Source organism: Salmo salar, chromosome ssa11 (assembly GCF_905237065.1).
Source record: "Salmo salar chromosome ssa11, Ssal_v3.1, whole genome shotgun sequence".
NCBI classification, from domain to species: domain Eukaryota; kingdom Metazoa; phylum Chordata; class Actinopteri; order Salmoniformes; family Salmonidae; genus Salmo; species Salmo salar.
The window spans coordinates 39764289-39783669 of NC_059452.1; the positions used below are offsets into that span (position 1 = coordinate 39764289).

The 19381-nt window shown below is 45.6% G+C and overlaps 1 protein-coding gene across 1 annotated transcript in view; it reads right to left on the bottom strand.

Moving 5' to 3' along the window:
- LOC106587854 (unconventional myosin-IXAa) overlaps positions 1 to 19381 on the bottom strand; it is a gene marked incomplete at its 3' end in the record, with an annotated part of 150259 nt that overhangs the window by 40511 nt on the left and 90367 nt on the right. The window contains 5 exon segments of the mRNA XM_045689541.1: positions 543 to 640; positions 6416 to 6469; positions 8275 to 8374; positions 10153 to 10215; positions 10696 to 10790. Coding sequence (XP_045545497.1) covers positions 543 to 640; positions 6416 to 6469; positions 8275 to 8374; positions 10153 to 10215; positions 10696 to 10790 — 410 coding nt within the window.

The following is a 19381-nucleotide window of genomic DNA, read 5'->3' on the forward strand; positions in this document are numbered from 1 at the left end:
CACAGAAACCTGGCTCGTTCCAACACAGAAACCTGGCTCGTTTCAACACAGAAACCTGGCTCGTTCCAACACAGAAACCTGGCTCGTTCCAACACAGAAACCTGGCTCGTTCCAACACAGAAACCTGGCTCGTTCCACCACAGAAACCTGGCTCGTTTCACCACAGAAACCTGGCTCGTTTCAACACAGAAACCTGGCTCGTTCCAACACAGAAACCTGGCTCGTTCCAACACAGAAACCTGGCTCGTTCCAACACAGAAACCTGGCTCGTTCCAACACAGAAACCTGGCTCGTTCCAACACAGAAACCTGGCTCGTTCCAACACAGAAACATGGCTCGTTCCAACACAGAAACATGGCTCGTTCCAACACAGAAACATGGCTCGTTCCAACACAGAAACCTGGCTCGTTTCAACACAGAAACTGGTTAGAGCTTTTGGACAGCGTATCCTGGTAATTTACCTGTGACTATGATTCCTTTGCCTGTGTTTGTAATTTCATGAGTGGTGAGATTTAGTGTGCTGTGTGTGTGTGTGTACTCACTGTTTGCGTGTGGCAGGCAGGAATCCAACCATCTCCATGGCCAGCTGCAGTCTCTCAAAGTCGTGCTTCAGGTCCTCCCCTTCCACTGTGAAGCAGTCCTGCATGGGCCAATGACAGGAGACCAGGTGTTATCAGTGTCCATATGGCAGCCATTTTGGCTTTACCACATGGTAGCCATTTTGGCTCAAACAACACTGCAACTGTAGCACAAAATCAGTGCGACAGTAAGTCAGCCCAGTGTGCTCAGCAGAGCTGATACAGTAGATGCTGTACTAGCCAGTACTGTGCCATCACCAACACTACATACTGTACCAGCGACTAACGTAAGAGAAAATGTCCACCCAAGAAGTGAAGATTACTTTTTGTGACAGGCTTCTCCTAAGACAGATCAGTGGCATGACACAGAGACAAGCTGAGTGACTTATAAGAGCATGTCATAAGGAAGTTTGGTCTAACAAACCGGAGACAGAGATGCATTTCTGGTCAGATTTTAGGGGGCTGGTGAACGACAGCATATGCATGTTCTGCTCATGCAGTGGAAAATTCAGCTGGCTTTTTCTGCTAAACTTTCAGGGGAAATTTGGCATGCTGGCAAAGGCAATAAGAGGAGTAGCAATTTATAACCACCTTTACAGGGTCTGCTGGGGAAAGTGCCTTTGCAGGGTCTGCAGGGGAAAGTGCCTTTGCAGGGTCTGCAGGGGAAAGTGCCTTTGCAGGGTCTGCAGGGGTAAGTGCCTTTGCAGGGTCTGCTGGGGTAAGTGCCTTTGCAGGGTCTGCTGGGGTAAGTGCCTTTGCAGGGTCTGCTGGGGTAAGTGCCTTTGCAGGGTCTGCTGGGGTAAGTGCCTTTGCAGGGTCTGCTGGGGTAAGTGCCTTTGCAGGGTCTGCTGGGGTAAGTGCCTTTGCAGGGTCTGCTGGGGTAAGTGCCTTTGCAGGGTCTGCTGGGGTAAGTGCCTTTGCAGGGTCTGCTGGGGTAAGTGCCTTTGCAGGGTCTGCTGGGGTAAGTGCCTTTGCAGGGTCTGCTGGGGTAAGTGCCTTTGCAGGGTCTGCTGGGGTAAGTGCCTTTGCAGGGTCTGCTGGGGTAAGTGCCTTTGCAGGGTCTGCTGGGGTAAGTGCCTTTGCAGGGTCTGCTGGGGTAAGTGCCTTTGCAGGGTCTGCTGGGGTAAGTGCCTTTGCAGGGTCTGCTGGGGTAAGTGCCTTTGCAGGGTCTGCTGGGAGTAAGTGCCTTTGCAGGGTCTGCTGGGGTAAGTGCCTTTGCAGGGTCTGCTGGGGTAAGTGCCTTTGCAGGGTCTGCTGGGAGTAAGTGCCTTTACAGGGTCTGCTGGGGTAAGTGCCTTTACAGGGTCTGCAGGGGTAAGTGCTGAAAAGAAGGCTGTGGAGAGAAAACAATATGGAAGAGGAGAGTTTGGGTATCCAGGTACAATGAGGCTTCTAATGAGGTGCACACACACACACACACACACCCCTGTGGTGTGTAGCCCTGAAGGCAGCATGTTCTCTTTAACAGGTTTAATTCAACTGGCTTCAGTCCCAGAGTTACATCAACTAGGGCATTCAACTCCATGATTACATTCAAAGGACAGTAATGACAATCTGTTCTCAAGACTATAGAATCTGTCCTGACTGAACTATGATTGGTATTAAATACTGAGACATGGTGCACTGTATTATAAAATAGGCATGATTGAATAAGGTTGTACAGTATAAAGCTACATGTAGCAGAGTTATGATAGCAGCTAAATTGCAGCATGTTAAAGAGATACTTCGGGGTTTTGGCAATGAGGCCCTTTATCTACTTCCTCAGAGTCAGATGAACAAATGGATACCATTTTTATGTATCTGTGTCCAGTATGAAGGAAGTTAAAGGTAGTTGCACAAGATGATGCTATCTAGCGATAGTGCAATGCTAGCAGAGAAATAAGAAGGGTATCAAAAAGTTCTGCTAGCATGCTAGCAAAAATTTTTAAATGGTATCCACAAGTTCATCTGCGGGAGCATGCAATTTGCATGCTGACTGCAGGAAAGTCCCACCAGAGCTGTTGCCAGAGACTTTAATGTTAATTTCTCTACCATAAACCGCCTCAAACGTTGTTTTAGAGAATTTGGCAGTATGGCCAATCGGCCTCACAACCACAGACCACGTGTAAGTGTTTTGCTGACGTCAACGCTATGAACAGAGTGCCCCATGGTGGAGGTGGGGTTATGGTATGGGCAGGCATGAGCTACGGACAACGAAAATAATTGCATTTTATCGATGGCAATTTGAAAAGACAGATACCGTGACGAGATCCTGAGGCCCATTGTCGTGCCATTCATCCGCCACCATCACCTCATGTTTCAGCGTGATAATGCAAGGTCCCATGTCGCAAGGATCTGTACACAATTCCTGGAAGCTGAAAATGTCCCAGTTCTTCCATGGCCTGCATACTCACCAGACATGTCACCAATTGAGCACATTTGGGATGCTCTGGATTGACGTGTACAACAGCGTGTTCCAAGTCCCGCCAATATCCAGAAACTTAGCTCAGCCATTGAAAAGGAGTGGGACAACATTCCACGGGCCACAATCAACAGCCTGATCAACTCTATGAGAAGGAGATGTGTCACGCTGCATGAGGCAAATGGTGGTCACACCAGATACTGACTGGTTTTCTGATCCACGCCACTATCTTTTTTTAAGGTATCTGTGACCAACAGATGCATATCTGTATTCCCAGTCATGTGAAATACATAGATTAGGGCCTAATGAAATTATTTAAATTGACCAATTTCCTTATATTAACTGTAACTCAGTCAAATCTTTGAAATTGTTGCATGTTGCGTTTATATTTTGTTCAGTATAGATAAAGAGCCTCATTGCCAAAATCCCCAAGTATCCCTTTAAGGCAGGGGTGGGCAATTCCAGTCCTCCAGGGCCTGATTGGTGTCACAGTTTTGCCCCAGCTAACACACCTGACTCCAATAATCACCTAATCATGATCTTCAGTTTAGAATGCCATGTGATTAATCAGCTGTGTTTGCCAGGGATGGAGAAGAAGAGTGACACCAATCAGGCCATGGAGGACTGGAGTTCCCACCCCTGCTTTAAGGTGATAGTGAAATGAGAAAGATAAGCAGCAACTTAAATGATTACATAAGATGGTGCCTATCCTTCCCTGTCATCAGGGCTTGAATTATAGTGGGATCTACTGTACACAACAGATGGTATTGTTGGACTCATCATGCAACATACAGTTGGAGTACTTTGAGGTGTGAAAACATCTGAATAACTTTGGCTTTGAGGTGACCCTTGGTGGATGAGAGTTTGAATCAGATGGTATGACTGCTTACAACACCAGGAGGGCAGAATGTAAGGAAATGATAAGGTGGTAAGGAAATGGCATCCCCTCCAGAGGAAGACACACCTCTCCTCTCCAGAGGAATAGAAACACACCACACGCTACATAGCTGTTTATCACACACACACACGCTACGGGGGAAATGAAAGGTATATTTCCAGATTGGCAAGTCTGTTTTACAGACACTTCATGCATTGCATAGCTCACACTCCTCTAGAATTCCACAATGTCAGTGAAGGGTAGAAAAACAATGAACGACTGCGTCTTTGATACACAGTATATTACAATAGAACTATCATTAGACAATGATCATAATGTACTAATATGTATATAGAGCCGTAATATTCCAATACTGCAAAAGTACAAATTCTTTCAGTGGTATCTTGTACATTATTTGACTTCCCTTTCTTTAATGACAAGATAGTAGATAATAATTCAGTGTTCAACATCCCCCAGAGCCATTTTCCTAAAACAAAGTAGTAGCCTTGCCTGTCCCCATGTTGCAGATGTGCACATCAACACAAAAACACAAACGCATACCTGGAGACATTGGGGGAAATGTCTTTGCATGTATTGTGATCGATGAGATGATTGGTGAAGCACTACACTGATTCAAGGCTATGGAATATGTATATGGTGAGCATGCCATTCACAGACAACCAGAACACCCATCACTACATCAATCAGCACACCCCAACTCAGACACCTGTAGCCAGGCTGTATCAGCAACACCCCAACTCAGACACCTGTATCCAGGCTGTATCAGCACACCCCAACTCAGACACCTGTAGCCAGGCTGTATCAGCACACCCCAACTCAGACACCTGTAGCCAGGCTGTATCAGCACACCCCAACTCAGACACCTGTAGCCAGGCTGTATCAGCACACCCCAACTCAGACACCTGTAGCCAGGCTGTATTGGTCATCGACTGCTCAGGATGACTATTTATCCATCTGCTAACATGAGAGGCTTGTTGGCTCAAAATGGAAACTTGTTGATATAGCCCCACAGAAGGTGACCTTGATCCTCCCTTGTGGTTGAGAGTCTGTGTGTGTGTGGTTGAGAGTCAGTGTCTGTCTGTGCCCAGGTAGTAGGCCACACACTGACACAATCATTTGAATAGAGCTCCCCCTCCATGTTCCACTGCCTTCTGATTAGTGTCAAAGGGTCAAAAGTTCACAAGTCATCAATCCTATGGTGGTCAAGAGCAGGAAAGCTCTGAACAAACGACTGTCCGTGTGAGCCTGCTCCCTGGATGCACGACACACACACACACACACACACACACACACACACACACACACACACACACACCACTAGGAGGCTGCTGAGGGGAGTACGGACTCATAATGTCTGGAATAAATGGAAACCAGGTGTGTGATGTGTTCGATAACATTCCATTTACTCCATTCCAGCCATTACTATGAGCCACTCCTCCCTAATTAAGGTGCCACCGGCCACCTGTGACACACACACACGCGGGGGGGGGGTTCACGGGTCAGCTACTGCGAGGCTATGTCAACAAGTACCGGGCCAAACAGGGGAATGTTTGGACGGCTGCTTATCGCCATGCTCTCATTCAATCTGCTCAATCTGTTTGTTGGCAGATTCTGACCAGGATACTCCAGGTTCCCTGTATTAATATTAACACTAGTTCATGGCTGAGTGAGTGGTGACCCAGGGTACCAGTGTGTGTGTGTGTGTGTGTGGTGTGTTTGTGGTGTGTGTGTGGTGTGTTGTAGACATACTGTACTAGTAGCGTCCTCACTAAGGTGGGTACAGTAGGCATAGATAAGGGGTTTCCAACTCCCAGTACAGGAGATACTGACTGTCCAGCCCAGCACCAAGACACCTGTTTTAAATCATGAACTGTTCATGGTCTTCCATCTGAACCACGTCTTGCTGAGTCAGGTGTGTTAGAGCTGGTCTTCCATCTGAACCACGTCTTGCTGAGTCAGGTGTGTTAGAGCTGGTCTTCCATCTGAACCACGTCTTGCTGAGTCAGGTGTGTTAGAGCTGGTCTAGAGCAAAAGCCTGCATACCCAGTATCTCTCCAGGACTGAGGTTGGAGGCCCCTGGTTTACAGTATATATCCACATACAGTGCAGTATGTAAACTCCCTTAAAGACTATCCTTCCATCTAGTCAATGACCAAATAAGCCAACCACAAGATGATCTTTCCATCTAGTTAACGACCAAATAAGCCAAACTAGACGATGTTTCCATCGAATCAATCTAGTCAACGACCAAATAATCCAACCAGAAGATCAGAACAGAGATCGAAGGAAAAGAGACTGGGACAGGCTACACACAACTGAGGAAGTGGACAGAACCCAAACCAGGAAGAACAACAACAAAAGGGAAAAGCAAGGAGAAAGGCGTGTGGTAGTGCACAGAATGTGACAGGGGAACACGAGCTTGTGATGACAATGTAGTTGTGAGGGAGAAGCCAGTGATTATTAGTTTTGATAACCAAAACTCCTACAGGTGATTGGTGAACACGCAACACAGTCTCGTCCAGAGAGATGTATACTGACCGCGTCGCTCTCATAGTAATTCTCCCAGTGCAGTCTCAGGACTTTCTTTGTCATCTGGAGAGGGTTAAAAAGGTAGAGTAGATGGGGGTTAGGGTTAGGCAGCACAGCATTCCATACACAACACACACACACACACACACACACACACTATACACATGGAACTGGAAGGGACATGCAGTTAGTAGAGGGAATTAAGTCATATTTAAACCTCGCGTTGGGGCCCGTCCTACAAACACACACTCTCTCAATGCACACAAAAACACACTCTTAAAGCACACAGACACACTCTCTCAATGCACACAAACACACAGACAGAAGCATGGGACATAGAACACATGGTGAGAAACCGATGGGGATGAAACATGCTTTAATTCTGACACCATACATACAGTATGCTAAGCTAATAGAACCACTGAAATTAGCCATAGGATTATTCTAATGTGTGGTGACTGCATTATGAAGAATAAGGGCAAAAAATATGGATAGAGAGCTATGCTATAGCTATGAGAACAAATTGCTCTGCAAATTGCTGTTTCAAAATGGCTTATTTTGCCTGTAAACAGATTTTCTGAACCCCTTAGAATGTGAAGTTGTGAAATACTGTAAGCTGTTCTGAGTGACTGGGTTACAATATACACTTTGGAAAAGAGAGACAGAAAGAGAGACAGAGAGAGAGAGACAGAGACAGAGAGAGAGAGAGAGACCACACACCGGAGAAATGGAAGGAATTCACACCCTTCTCAGAATGGGCGTCAGGTTGTCAGAGTGGGGGGGAGGGGGGGGCTGGATCTCCATGTTATGATATGAACATCTGAGCTCCGGAGCTGGCAGAGGTGCAACAAGTTTTGAACAACATCAACATTCCACACTTTGCACCCCGCTTGTAATGGGTTTGTGTGTGTGTGTGTGTGTGTGTGTGTGTGTGTGTGTGTGTGTGTGTATCAGCTTGTAATATTTGTATGTATGTATGTATGTATGTATGTATGTATGTATGTATGTATGTATGTATGTATGTATGTATATATGTATGTATGTGTGTGTATGTATATATATCTGCATGTGTATCAGCTTGTAATGGGTTTGGCAGCTTGGCATGACACAGAGGGGTAGACCAGCCAGTCAGCTTTTCCTTCTGCATGTTTCTAAGTGTGTGTGTTCTTTTGTGATTGGTTAGACTTCGTTGGATCCCCTTGGGATTAGAGGAGTGGGGATAACAGAGATGGCAGAGTGTTGTGAGAGACACGGAGAGGGACCCTGTCGTGCTGCGGGTTCCACACACACACACAAAAAGACATCCACATGTAGATATGCAAACCCACATGTACATAGACTCCACAGACCAACCAACATCCACACGCCAAAAGCCAGCAGATGAACTGGGCCACAAGGCAGTGTCATGGTAATGAGAGGGCTCAGTGCCTTGTGTCTCTCTCTGGTGGCTGAGGGATTAGGCTCTGTTAAAGCCTCTGTGTGTGTGAGAGACTATAGGAGCTGCTGAAAGGAACCAACAATGTAATGTTTCCTCTGCTCTTTGCTTTCCTCTGCTTCCTGTTTGTGGAGAGAGAGAGAAATAGGTCTGGTCGACATCCACTGTGGGCCTCTGGGAACAGGCAGCTGCGTGATTCACACAGACGACACACACACACACACACACACAAAACCCAGAAACAACTAGTCAGTCAGAAAGACCATATAGACAAATCTTTTGGTACAGACACAGAGACAAAACCCAGAGACAACCATGTGTCATGCACAGACAGACAGACACAGTCAGATACATCCCGTCCAATCACCAGTCCGTGAGAAGGGGCTACAGATCTGTCTTGGCTACAGTGTTGAAGTCCTACTGGATCTCTCACCTGGTTGAGGTAATGATATTCTTCAGGCTTTTTGAGGTGAAAGGCGCTCCTCTCCTCCTCACTTGCTCCTGCCAGCAGGTAGTAAAACACATGGTAGTTCCTGAAAGGCAAGAAGGTCAGAAAACATTAACACTTTACATCATTGGTTTTTACTAACAAGACAAACAAACACTGGATTGTCCAATAGGGACAAGTTGTCTCATTGAGGGTGTATGGACGTGTTTAACTATTCTTGTGGGGACCAGAAGTCCACTCAAGAATAGTAAACAAACAAAACTTTGACCAACTGGGGACATTTTGTTAGTCCCCACAAGGTCAAATGCTATTCCTAGGGGGTTTAGGGTTAAGGTTAGAATTAGTGTTAGGGGTTAGGGTTAGGGTTAAGTGTTAGGGAAAATAGGATTTTGAATGGGACTGAATTGTGTCCCCCCACAAGGTTAGCTGTACAAGACTGAGTGTGTAGCGTTGAGGTCAGAGGGCAGAACCGTGCTGCAGCTGTAGTGGGAGCCTGGAGTCAGACATCTATCTCAATAAGAGCCCCCCCCCCATTTTAGCCCCCCCAGAGTGAGGTTAACCTTCGCGACACCATCCAGCCTGCACAGCACATTACTGTCAACCCCACTTTGGGCTGCTGAGAAATGCTTCACACAGCCTGAGCTTGGCTGGGTAATACACCATCATCTAAACTGATTCTGTTGAACACTTGTTGATGTCAAACTGTACTTGATACTTGGCGTTAACTTCCTTTAGGACACAATCATAAACTGTGAAGGACCACAGAATTACAGTGGAAAAGTCCATATTTGTTAAGAGTTTTCAGGATATGGTGAATTGTGAGACAGCTACTTTGCTCTCGAGTGGCACAGCGGTCTTAGGCACTGCATCTTAGTGCAAGAGGTGTCACTACAGTCCCTGGTTCGATTCCAGGCTGTATCACATCCGGCCATGATTGGGAGTCCCAAGGGGGGGCGCACAATTGGTCCAGCGTCTTCCGGGTTTGGCCGGGTTAGGCCGTCATTGTAAATAAGAATTTGTTCTTAACTGACTTGCCTAGTTAAATAAAACGTAAAAAAAATAAAAATAATAATAATAATAATAATAATAATAATAATAATAATAATAACAATAAGTAAATACTACAGTATTGGAACATGAACTGCAGGAGGCTCCAGTCCAGGTCCACACTTGTGTCAGGATCAATTTGGCACCACATTTCTGTCACTGACCCTGCTGTGACCAACTGAAACTCACACCTACTGTAGGAAAGGACTTTCTAGCACGAATGGACAATTGGATTCCTCGAAGAAAGTGTCAACGTCTAAACGCATTGGTGGTTGGTGGCAGCAGTGGGATCCAAACATGATTGAGTTCACCCTCTGTTTTGAGAGTGTATGTGTGTGTGGTTCTAGAGACACTCAATTTCATGTGACGCAATCATTCCCACATGATCCCTTTTATATAGAATGGAGTTCTTATTCACACTGAGTTGAAGTTCTCGCAGCAAAGACAACCTCAGTGGAAGGATCTGGCCTAGTTTGTGAGAGCTACTCAATTCTGGATTCTAGCTTATCAAATTGTCTCTATATAGACAGTGCGAATTCAGAGACCTTCACTTTTTTACACTGTGGTGAAAATAAATGATTCTCCAACTAGTCATTCATTGTGTATTTGTTTACCCAGTGTGGTTTACTGTGTAAGTGTTCCAACACCACAACATGTACCCAGTCTACAACACGATTATGGAAATGATCAATGTCTGATTCTATGTGAATACAACGTTATGTCCTTAGTGTTCTGCACTAATACGATACTACGGTCCAATAGTGTATGATGATGATTGTGTGTGTGGCAGTAGGATGATTCAGTGTGAATGCTTACCGTTCATTGTGCTCCTGGTAGACCAGTCTTGATTTCTCCAGAAGGTACTTCTCCACATAGGCTCTGGAACAAACAGCACAGACCTGGCGTCAGTCACAACATGGGGGGAATATCGGGACCAACTTGATCAGATATTGGCATTGGACAATGCACTCTGAGCTGCCACCAAATTCACTATGGAGGCTATGTAGAACTGTAACAAGGATGAGTATAGATGTAGAACTGAGGGACTATAGATGTGTTAGCAGGGGACATAGAATAGACAGGGGACACAGAATAAGACAGGGGATGGGGACACCTAGTCAGTTGCGCAACTGAATGCATTCAACCGAAATTTGTCTTCCACATTTACGCTGATTAAGGCAGCCCCCGAACCTCTCTGAATCAGAGGGCTGCCTTAACGTCCACGTCATCGGTGCCTGAATATAGATTCATATAGATGAGGAGCCAGGGGACATAGCCAGTCAACTGGGATGTAGGAGCTGTAGGTCAAACAAGGTAAACAATGACTTGAAATGTAATATCTGAATGGGTCTTTCTCACCCTCGGACAGTGCCACTCTCCTGGTAATTCACTTGGATGAACTTGCCAAAGCGACTCGAGTTGTTGTTGTGGGCAGTTTTTGCATTCCCAAATGCCTGCAGAGGACAGAGAAGAGAGAGGGGATGAGAGCAAATCCATGCAGGCGACACAAAGTTAAATGTCCATGTTGGAAAAGACTGGTAGGGGTGGGCATGTTTGTGGGTCAACCAATCTGGGATAACAACCACCGTGAGCCAACCTCAAGACATTTCTTTGATCAAGTACACCTCAGGGCCATATTTCATTCAGTCTAATAACATGGAATAGATCTTTATGCATGCATTATACAGGAAATGTATCATTTTGCTGACACAGGAGCCTCACCACACAACACACACACACACACAAAACACACACACACACACACACACACACACACACAACAGGCTGGGAGCAGCACAGAAACCAACATGTCCTCAGAATGCTCCAAGCAAATGGCCCCAAAATGATGGAGCTGCAGCAAGAAACCCTGAGGGGGGGGGGAGTGTCCATTGGGTAATGCAATCCATGTGGACCTGCTGTAACATGTTTAGTGGTGTGCTTTAATAAGAGTCCAGTAATTCCCCTCTGGCTCTGTTTGTGTTGTACAGCTGCCTGGAGGGGAAGTCCTTATTCACCCTTTATAAACCCTGCAGTTATTTGTAGCCTCCGCCGCAAGTAAACAAATTCCTCCGTGAATCACTTTTTGAGCTGCACTTCGTGCATCTGGAATGGGGAGAAAACAACCGGGCCGCTCGGTCCACTCCCTTAGCCTAGCATCGCGACCGCCGTTCACTTCAGCTCGGTTCCTGCTAACACGCGCGCTATTAAAACGGGTGGTTAGCGTGCTAACGCAAGGCGGAGGCGCGCCAGGACGGGTTGAGCCACCGCAGCCTGATGGGCAGAGTGTCCGAGTAAATGGGCCGGAGACCGCGGGAGCACACCTCCCTGCTCTTATTCATACTTCACTGGAGGACGCGCCACTGGCGGCAGAACCCAGGACGCTTTGCTACTGGTAGGGCTGGGCCACACGAACACGTCCGGATCGCAGCCGGCATCAGTGACCTCACAGCTCTATTTGTGACTCGCCCGCCAGACAAACTGTCCACTGGCAGACACAGAGGAAAAGTTAACACACAATGTTCCCATATTGAGCATATTGAGGTGAAACTGCATTAGAGTGCCAAGTCAATACTATTGGAGTACTGGATAGGAGTTGATGATGTGGAAACCAGTCAGGGTGAGATGTTGAAAGGCTAGATGACAGGCTGTGAATGAGATGTGCTCCAGGGAGCTTTAAGACAATCATCAAAGACTTAACGTAGCAGGTTAGGAAAAGGGTTAGGGTTAGCTAAAATGCTATTTCATTTTTACTTTAACTTGACAAAAGCTGTACCCCTTCTAGCCATGACCTAGCTAACCTGCCCCATCCAAAAAGTACAGGTCAGACGTGACAGCCAACCAGCAACCAGTATCCCTACTTCACTTCCTGCTCTATCGAGGAAGAAATGCATCTTGGAACCCACGCATTAATCTGACACATTATTCAAGGTGAAGGAAGCAACCTAGGGTCAAACAGCAGACCGTGGAACATTCCAGGTATTCTTCGATGCTCAAACTTCCACGTTATACATGAGACTGGAGTGGGAACCATTAAAAAGTCTGAATGATTTACTTGGGTGTACCGTGTGTACATCCACCTGGTCTGTGTAAAACCATCCCTAGTTAGAGCGGACACATTTACGGCAGACAACATATGTATTGTTCCGCAGGCTTGGCTAGCTCCATATCTGCCACAGTAAATCTTCCTCAGATAATATTGGGATGAGCAGGACCATGGCTAGCATCCAGCATGCAACAAGAGAGACTTGGTCCTGGTCCTTTAAGAAGCAGCTGGAGAAGTGATCAAAGGAGCAAACTTACAATTCCATTGGTTCACAGGTAGCAGTCTATGACAACTACAACAGGGGTGTGGTCAGAAACAAAAACTGCACTGCCAAACTGTATTATATCAGAGCAGAAATATGCGCTTCATAGCTTTTTTCGATAGGAAACATGAGGGACTGTTTAGCTTCAGTGGAGTGGAGCCAGAGTAGAGAGCGTGCAGGAAGGGTGGGCTGGGATAGTTCCCGAGGGGCCCTTGTCTTGTGCTGCTGTGCTATAAAGGTTATTATAAACTGGGTGGTTCGAGCCCTGAATGCTGATTGGATGACAGCTGTGGTATATCAGACCGTATACCACGGGTATGACAAAACATTTATTTTTACTGCTCTAATTACGTTGGTAACCAGTTCATAATAGCAATAAGGCCAGAGGGAGTGTGGTATATGGCGAATATACCACGGCTAAGGGCTGTATCCAGGCACTCCGCATTGCGTCGTGCGAAAGAACAGCCCTTAGCCGTGGCATATTGGCCATATACCACACTCCCTCTGGCCTTATTGCTTAAGTGTCCTGCCACTGATAGGGACACGCGACCCCTGACTACAGCAACTGCTGTGTGATGTCATGGACTGCAACTGGGCATGGGATCAGAGAGTGAGTGGAGAACAGAGACAGAGTCATAGCACTGTTCTTGTTGTAATCCGTCTCCAGATGCACAGATCTACTTTCCATAGAATACATTAGAAAAGCTGTGGTTATGAGTAACCTAGCACCGAGCTAACGTGACATTCATCAATACACTTTGGAGGCAGGGTTCATTAAAAAGGCAACATGCTGATAAGTGCAAGGGCACAGTAAAGAAGTCCTCCTAATTAAAAATAGAACTATCTACAAAGTAGAAGAGCACATGGACAGACTAGCCACACTGAGTCACATTGACTTCATGATGGATCCTCTTCCTTTCAACAGCAGGGTAAATAATTACAGTTCCAGTCAGATCTTACACATGTGCAACATTCTGTAGGAATTCCATTAGTGCCTCCCATCTGTGGTGGATAATAAGAGCTTTCTATGTCGGGGACACTACAATGTGGGCACTGGGTCACGCAGCGATGAGCGGAGACACAGACCTTAATCATATAGGATGAGTTAATTAGTGACTCCTGCTGAAGGAGAGAGAAGAACAGAGCCGTTGTGTATGTATGAATTTTTAAAAGCACCATTAGGGTCACATTGGGCCCTCAGAGAAGAGAACAAAAGAGAGGCTGAGTTGACAGACAGTGGAGCGACTGCTCTGATGGGTTGCAGCTATAAGCTCATGTTCCATGCTGGGTTGTATTGGGAGTCTCCTGGCCCCATGTGATGCTGATAAGTGAACACAGCAACAACATCCCCATACATGGACTATACATAGTTTATGTGCATTTTCAGGCCCAATACTGCTTCAAGTGATGTAGGCTCATACCTAACATATGGCGTCTTGTATAGGACAGGTCACCAAGTGTTACAGTAAAAAGGCTACTTACTGAACTTCACTACATGTTGCTCACGTCCATTTCCTCCATGTCTCGTCTTTGGCTGCGTTTACACTAATTGGTCACTAATTGTTCTTTTGACCAATCACATCAGATCTTTTTCAGAGCTGATCTGATTGGTCAAAATAGCAATTAGTGGAGAAAAAAATATCTCAGAATTGGGCTGCCTGTGTAAACACAGCCATTGAGTCTGTAGACATGCAAGGTCTCACTTCTGCTCACTGACTCACACAGCTTCCCTGAACACATCCTATCATTATCCACAATGGTGTGTCTACGACTCACCTAATGCAATCTGAGGGTTCAACAACTTTCACAATAAGATCAAAAACAGTCAATGATGACTAGACACAGCCTGTATCACAATTATGCCACTGGGTGTGGTGTGTGTGTGTGTGTGTGTGTGTGTGTGTGTGTGTGTGTAGATCCAGTTTTATGCCACAGCGTGTGTGGGCAGATACGTTTAAAAAATAACCGCTGACGAAGCCTGTCGCCGAAACACGTCCGTTTGCTCTGACCTCTGCTGCTAAAAAAAATACTCAAAAGAATATTCCAGTGAGTTCAGGTTCGTCCTTTTTTCAAATGTTTGCCTTTTGAACCCAGCACCCAAATACCTTTTTCTACTGCAAAAACTTTTGTGAGTTGAGCACACCAATCACTCTTCGCAGATAGTGTTTAACCCAGGCTAATTGCTAACTGTTTCCCCTGTAATCCCACACCTTCTTAGGTCATTCTGGCTGAAGTTGTTGTGGTCAACGTGGTTTGGTTAATCATGGGGTTATATTGAGTCATGTTTCCCCCAGACGGTTTAAAGGGAGAGACATGAATGCAATGGGTTTTAAAGGTAGCAGTTGCTCAAAGACAAAGTCCTAGAGCTCCATGCCAGATTTCCAGTGTGATTCCTTCATATAGCATTTTAAGGTGACAGACTGAGGGATTACAGGTCCTGCTTAAAAAACTGTGAACATTGACAACATTTCTTTACACTACATTTAGGTGCTCTTCTGCAACAAACAAAATATGCTAATCTCCATTATTATGCAATTACAAAGCAATTAGGCCAACTAACACACTACATAACATCATTTTAAACCAATGTTGTTAAGACTAGTTAGAGCATTACTTTACCAGGTGTTACTTCATTAAAAGTGAACATCATTTGGATCTTCAAATAGGGAATGTTAGCCATGCTGGAGGTGACTGGTTGAGTTGGTTAACTAAATACATCTGAGTGATTCAACTAAAGAGATGTATTGAAAAGCCACAACGTGATCCCAAAACCCCTTCGAAACAAAATACTATTGACCCCTTATCTAGAAAATAACGGTTGAAATCTCTCCAACGGAAATTCCCCACAATGAATCTTGCTCTGTGCTTCTTTGTGTTCAATCGGTTCAAACCCAGCAGGAGGAAAGGAGAAGAATTTAAGTTGTGGGTCTAAGGGAATTAGCAGCAACACTAACGCTAGCATGGACTGTGGTAATTTAAGAGAAACGCTGAAAGTCAAGCTGCAACCTCCGGGTGCAATGAAATATGTCCACCCAAAGCTACAAGTGTCACAGGATCTTACAATGGAACAAACTAACTCCTTATGAGGATCTCTCTGCACGCAAAATGACTCTGCGCTCAAATTAGTCATCTACTGACCCTGGCCAACGCAGGAAATTGTGACTTGACTTCGGCATGTTAATAATAGTTTCTGCGTTATTCAAGTACGCAGAGGCACCGGCGTTGACACGAGCGTTGGTCGAGTCCAAAGGTCCGTTTGAACAATCAAGCTCTTCAAACAGAGCACATAAAGATGCCATTGTTAGAGGTCTTCCACATGTGCAGTTCTATGAAGACTGCCGACCCCCCACAACACCCTCTCCCTACCCCCCACAACACCCTCTCCCCACCCCCCACAACACCCTCTCCCCACCCCCCACAACACCCTCTCCCTACAACACCCTCTCCCCACCCCCCACAACACCCTCTCCCTACCCCCTATAACCACCATGCCTTGGAACTTAAGTCAGACTTTACCCCTACCTACATGTAAAAATGACCTGGACTAACCTGTACCGCCACACATTGACTCAGTACCGGTACCCCCTGTATATAGCCTCCAGATTGACTCAGTACCGGTAACCCTGTATATAGCCTCCACATTGACTCAGTACCGGTACCCCTGTATATAGCCTCCACATTGACTCGGTACCGGTACCCCTGTATATAGCCTCCACATTGACTCAGTACCGGTACCCCTGTATATAGCCTCCACATTGACTCGGTACCGGTACCCCTGTATATAGCCTATTGTGTTACTTTTTATAGAATTTTTTACTCTAGTTTGTTCAGTCAATATTTTCTTAACTCTATTTCTTGAACTGCATTAAGGTAAGTATTTAATGGTTAGATCTACACCTGTTGTATTCGGCGCATTTGACAAATAAAATTTGATTTGATAAATGAGGGATGCAAGATAAGGGGCAACCCCATACTCTGTCCCATACTAAGTTCTTGCTTTGAAACCGACAAAAGATTTGAGAACCTTCAACCATGACTTTCTCCATTCAGTTTAAGTGTGGTGTTTACCTTGGTATAATATCTTGGTAAGAATTCTAGAAGATCTGAGACACTGAATTGGTGTGCTGGACACTGGGTTTGAAACTGAAACCACTGAAGAGTTTGTCTGACAAACTCTCTCATAGTGAACCACAACAGGTAGACGCAACCTGATGACTCAACACAGATATGGGCAACATGCAGGGCGTGAAGCAGGGCGTGAAGCAGGGCGTGAGGCAGAATAAAATAAGTGCAAGAGAGAGACAGATGGAGGGTGCAATACAAAAAGAGACAGAAAGAGAGAGAGAACAAGTAAAACAGTTTTTATTGTCACATACACCAGATAGGTGCAGTGAAATGTGTTGCTTACAGGGTCAGCCATAATAGTACAGCGCCCCTGGAGCAAATTAGGGTTAAGTGCCTTGCTCAAGGGCACATCAGCAGATTTTTCACCTTGTCAGCTCGGGTATTAGAATAAGCGTACATTTTTCGGATACTGGCCCAATGGGTCAGAGAGAGAAACAGTAAAGAGAAAACAAATAGAGAGGGAGCGAGAGAGTGAGTGAAAGATGGAGAAAGACTGACCTATTCCCCCTAATGCCAGTAGCTCATTATGAGTTAGTTGTGGGACATTATGGAAATGAGTGGGCGTAGTTGAGATGAAAGTCTCTCCTCATCACAACAATCAGCACGCTTGTTTGTCTCCTGGATGCACCATCTGAGACACCTTTCATTTAACGTAAGCCCCTCCGAAGACAAAGCCAAAAATGTCTGCCTAGTTAAGAGTCCCTTGCAATTTGAATACACGTAGAGAAAAAAAACATTTGTTCAGTTCATTTCAATCAGCCAGATTTGCTAGCAGGAAATAAGCTAGCAGGAAACAGATCAGATACTGTACAACTCTCTCCATAATGACAACACTACACCATCCTAACCAATCTCCACATTGCTGACAACACTACACCATCCTAACCAATCTCCATATTGCTGACAACACTACACCATCCTAACCAACCTCCACATTGCTGACAACACTACACCATCCTAACCAACCTCCACATTGCTGACAACACTACACCATCCCAACCAACTTCCACATCATTCAGGCAGCAAGCAACAACCCTCTCAGCTAGCTAGTTAGCACTAGCCACATGAGGCTAGGCAGGCCAAACAGGGAAAGCAAACAATCCTCTCAGCTAGCTAGTTAGCACTAGCCACATGAGGCTAGGCAGGCCAAGCAAACAACCATCTCAACTAGCTAGTTAGCACTAGCCACATGAGGCTAGGCATTCCAGAGGGTGACACAGCTTTTACCACCACCGCTGACAGAGTACCTAGCATTTCACACACACACAGTTACACATCCCTGCACCGCCCCACCGTTTGTGAGAAAAGTGAGAGCGGGGAGAGATGGGGATTACCTCACTGTCTAAAACCTAAAAGGAAGCCACACGGATGAAGTATGTAATCTGGCCTTTATCGGTAAGTGATACTGATAGGGATCTGGAAGTGTCCATTTCCTGTTTCAGTGGAGTGGAAGATGGGGCAGTGGCAGCCCTACAATCTGTGTTGGTTTCCCTGGCCACACACTAGGAGAGGGACCTGACTGACTTTCTCCAGTGAGTCAGCAAAATGATTCACCCCTCCATCCCTTAACTGGAGTAGGGCAGAGTTGTGAGCTTCCTCTGACTGCCCATGTCAGGCATCTGATTCCTGTGGAATCTCACATTCTTTCTCTCTGACTGTCACACATGCACACGCAGACATGCACACGCAGACATGCACACGCAGACATGCACACGCACCATTTCCTGCTTCTGTCAATATCGCTTCATGTGTAATGAGGCGTAGCACGGTGATGTAAACAGTCCATCCTGCTTCTATAGTCACAGCAATACCACTGACTAAAGGATTAATCCAACTCCCCATAATCTCCTGCTACAGTACTACAGGATTAATCCAACTCCCCCTAATCTCCTGCTACAGTACTACAGGATTAATCCAACTCCCCCTAATCTCCTGCTACTGTACTAAAGGATTCATCCAACTCCCCCAATCACCTGCTACTGTACTAAAGGATTATTCCAACTCCCCCTAATCTCCTGCTACTGTACTAAAGGATTATTCCAACTCCCCCTAATCTCCTGCTACTGTACTAAAGGATTATTCCAACTCCCCCTAATCTCCTGCTACTGTACTAAAGGATTAATCCAACTCCCCTAATCTAGTACCACTCACTAAGGATTAATCAAATGAAGTTTTATTGGACACATACACATGGTTAGCAGATGTTAATGAGAGTGTAGCGAAATGCTTGTGCTTCAAGTTCCGACAGTGCAGTAATATGTAACAAGTAATCTAGCAATTCCCCAACAACTACCTCATACACACAAATCTAAAGGGGTGAATGAGATTACAGTGGGGGAAAAAAGTATTTGATCCCCTGCTGATTTTGTACGTTTGCCCACTGACAAAGAAATGATCAGTCTATAATTTTAATGGTAGGTTTATTTGAACAGTGAGGGACAGAATAACAACAAAAATATCCAGAAAAACGCATGTCAAAAATGTTATAAATTGATTTGCATTTTAAGCAGGGAAATAAGTATTTGACCCCCTCTCAATCAGAAACATTTCTGGCTCCCAGGTGTCTTTTATACAGGTAACGAGCTGAGATTAGGAGCACAGTCTTAAAGTGAGTG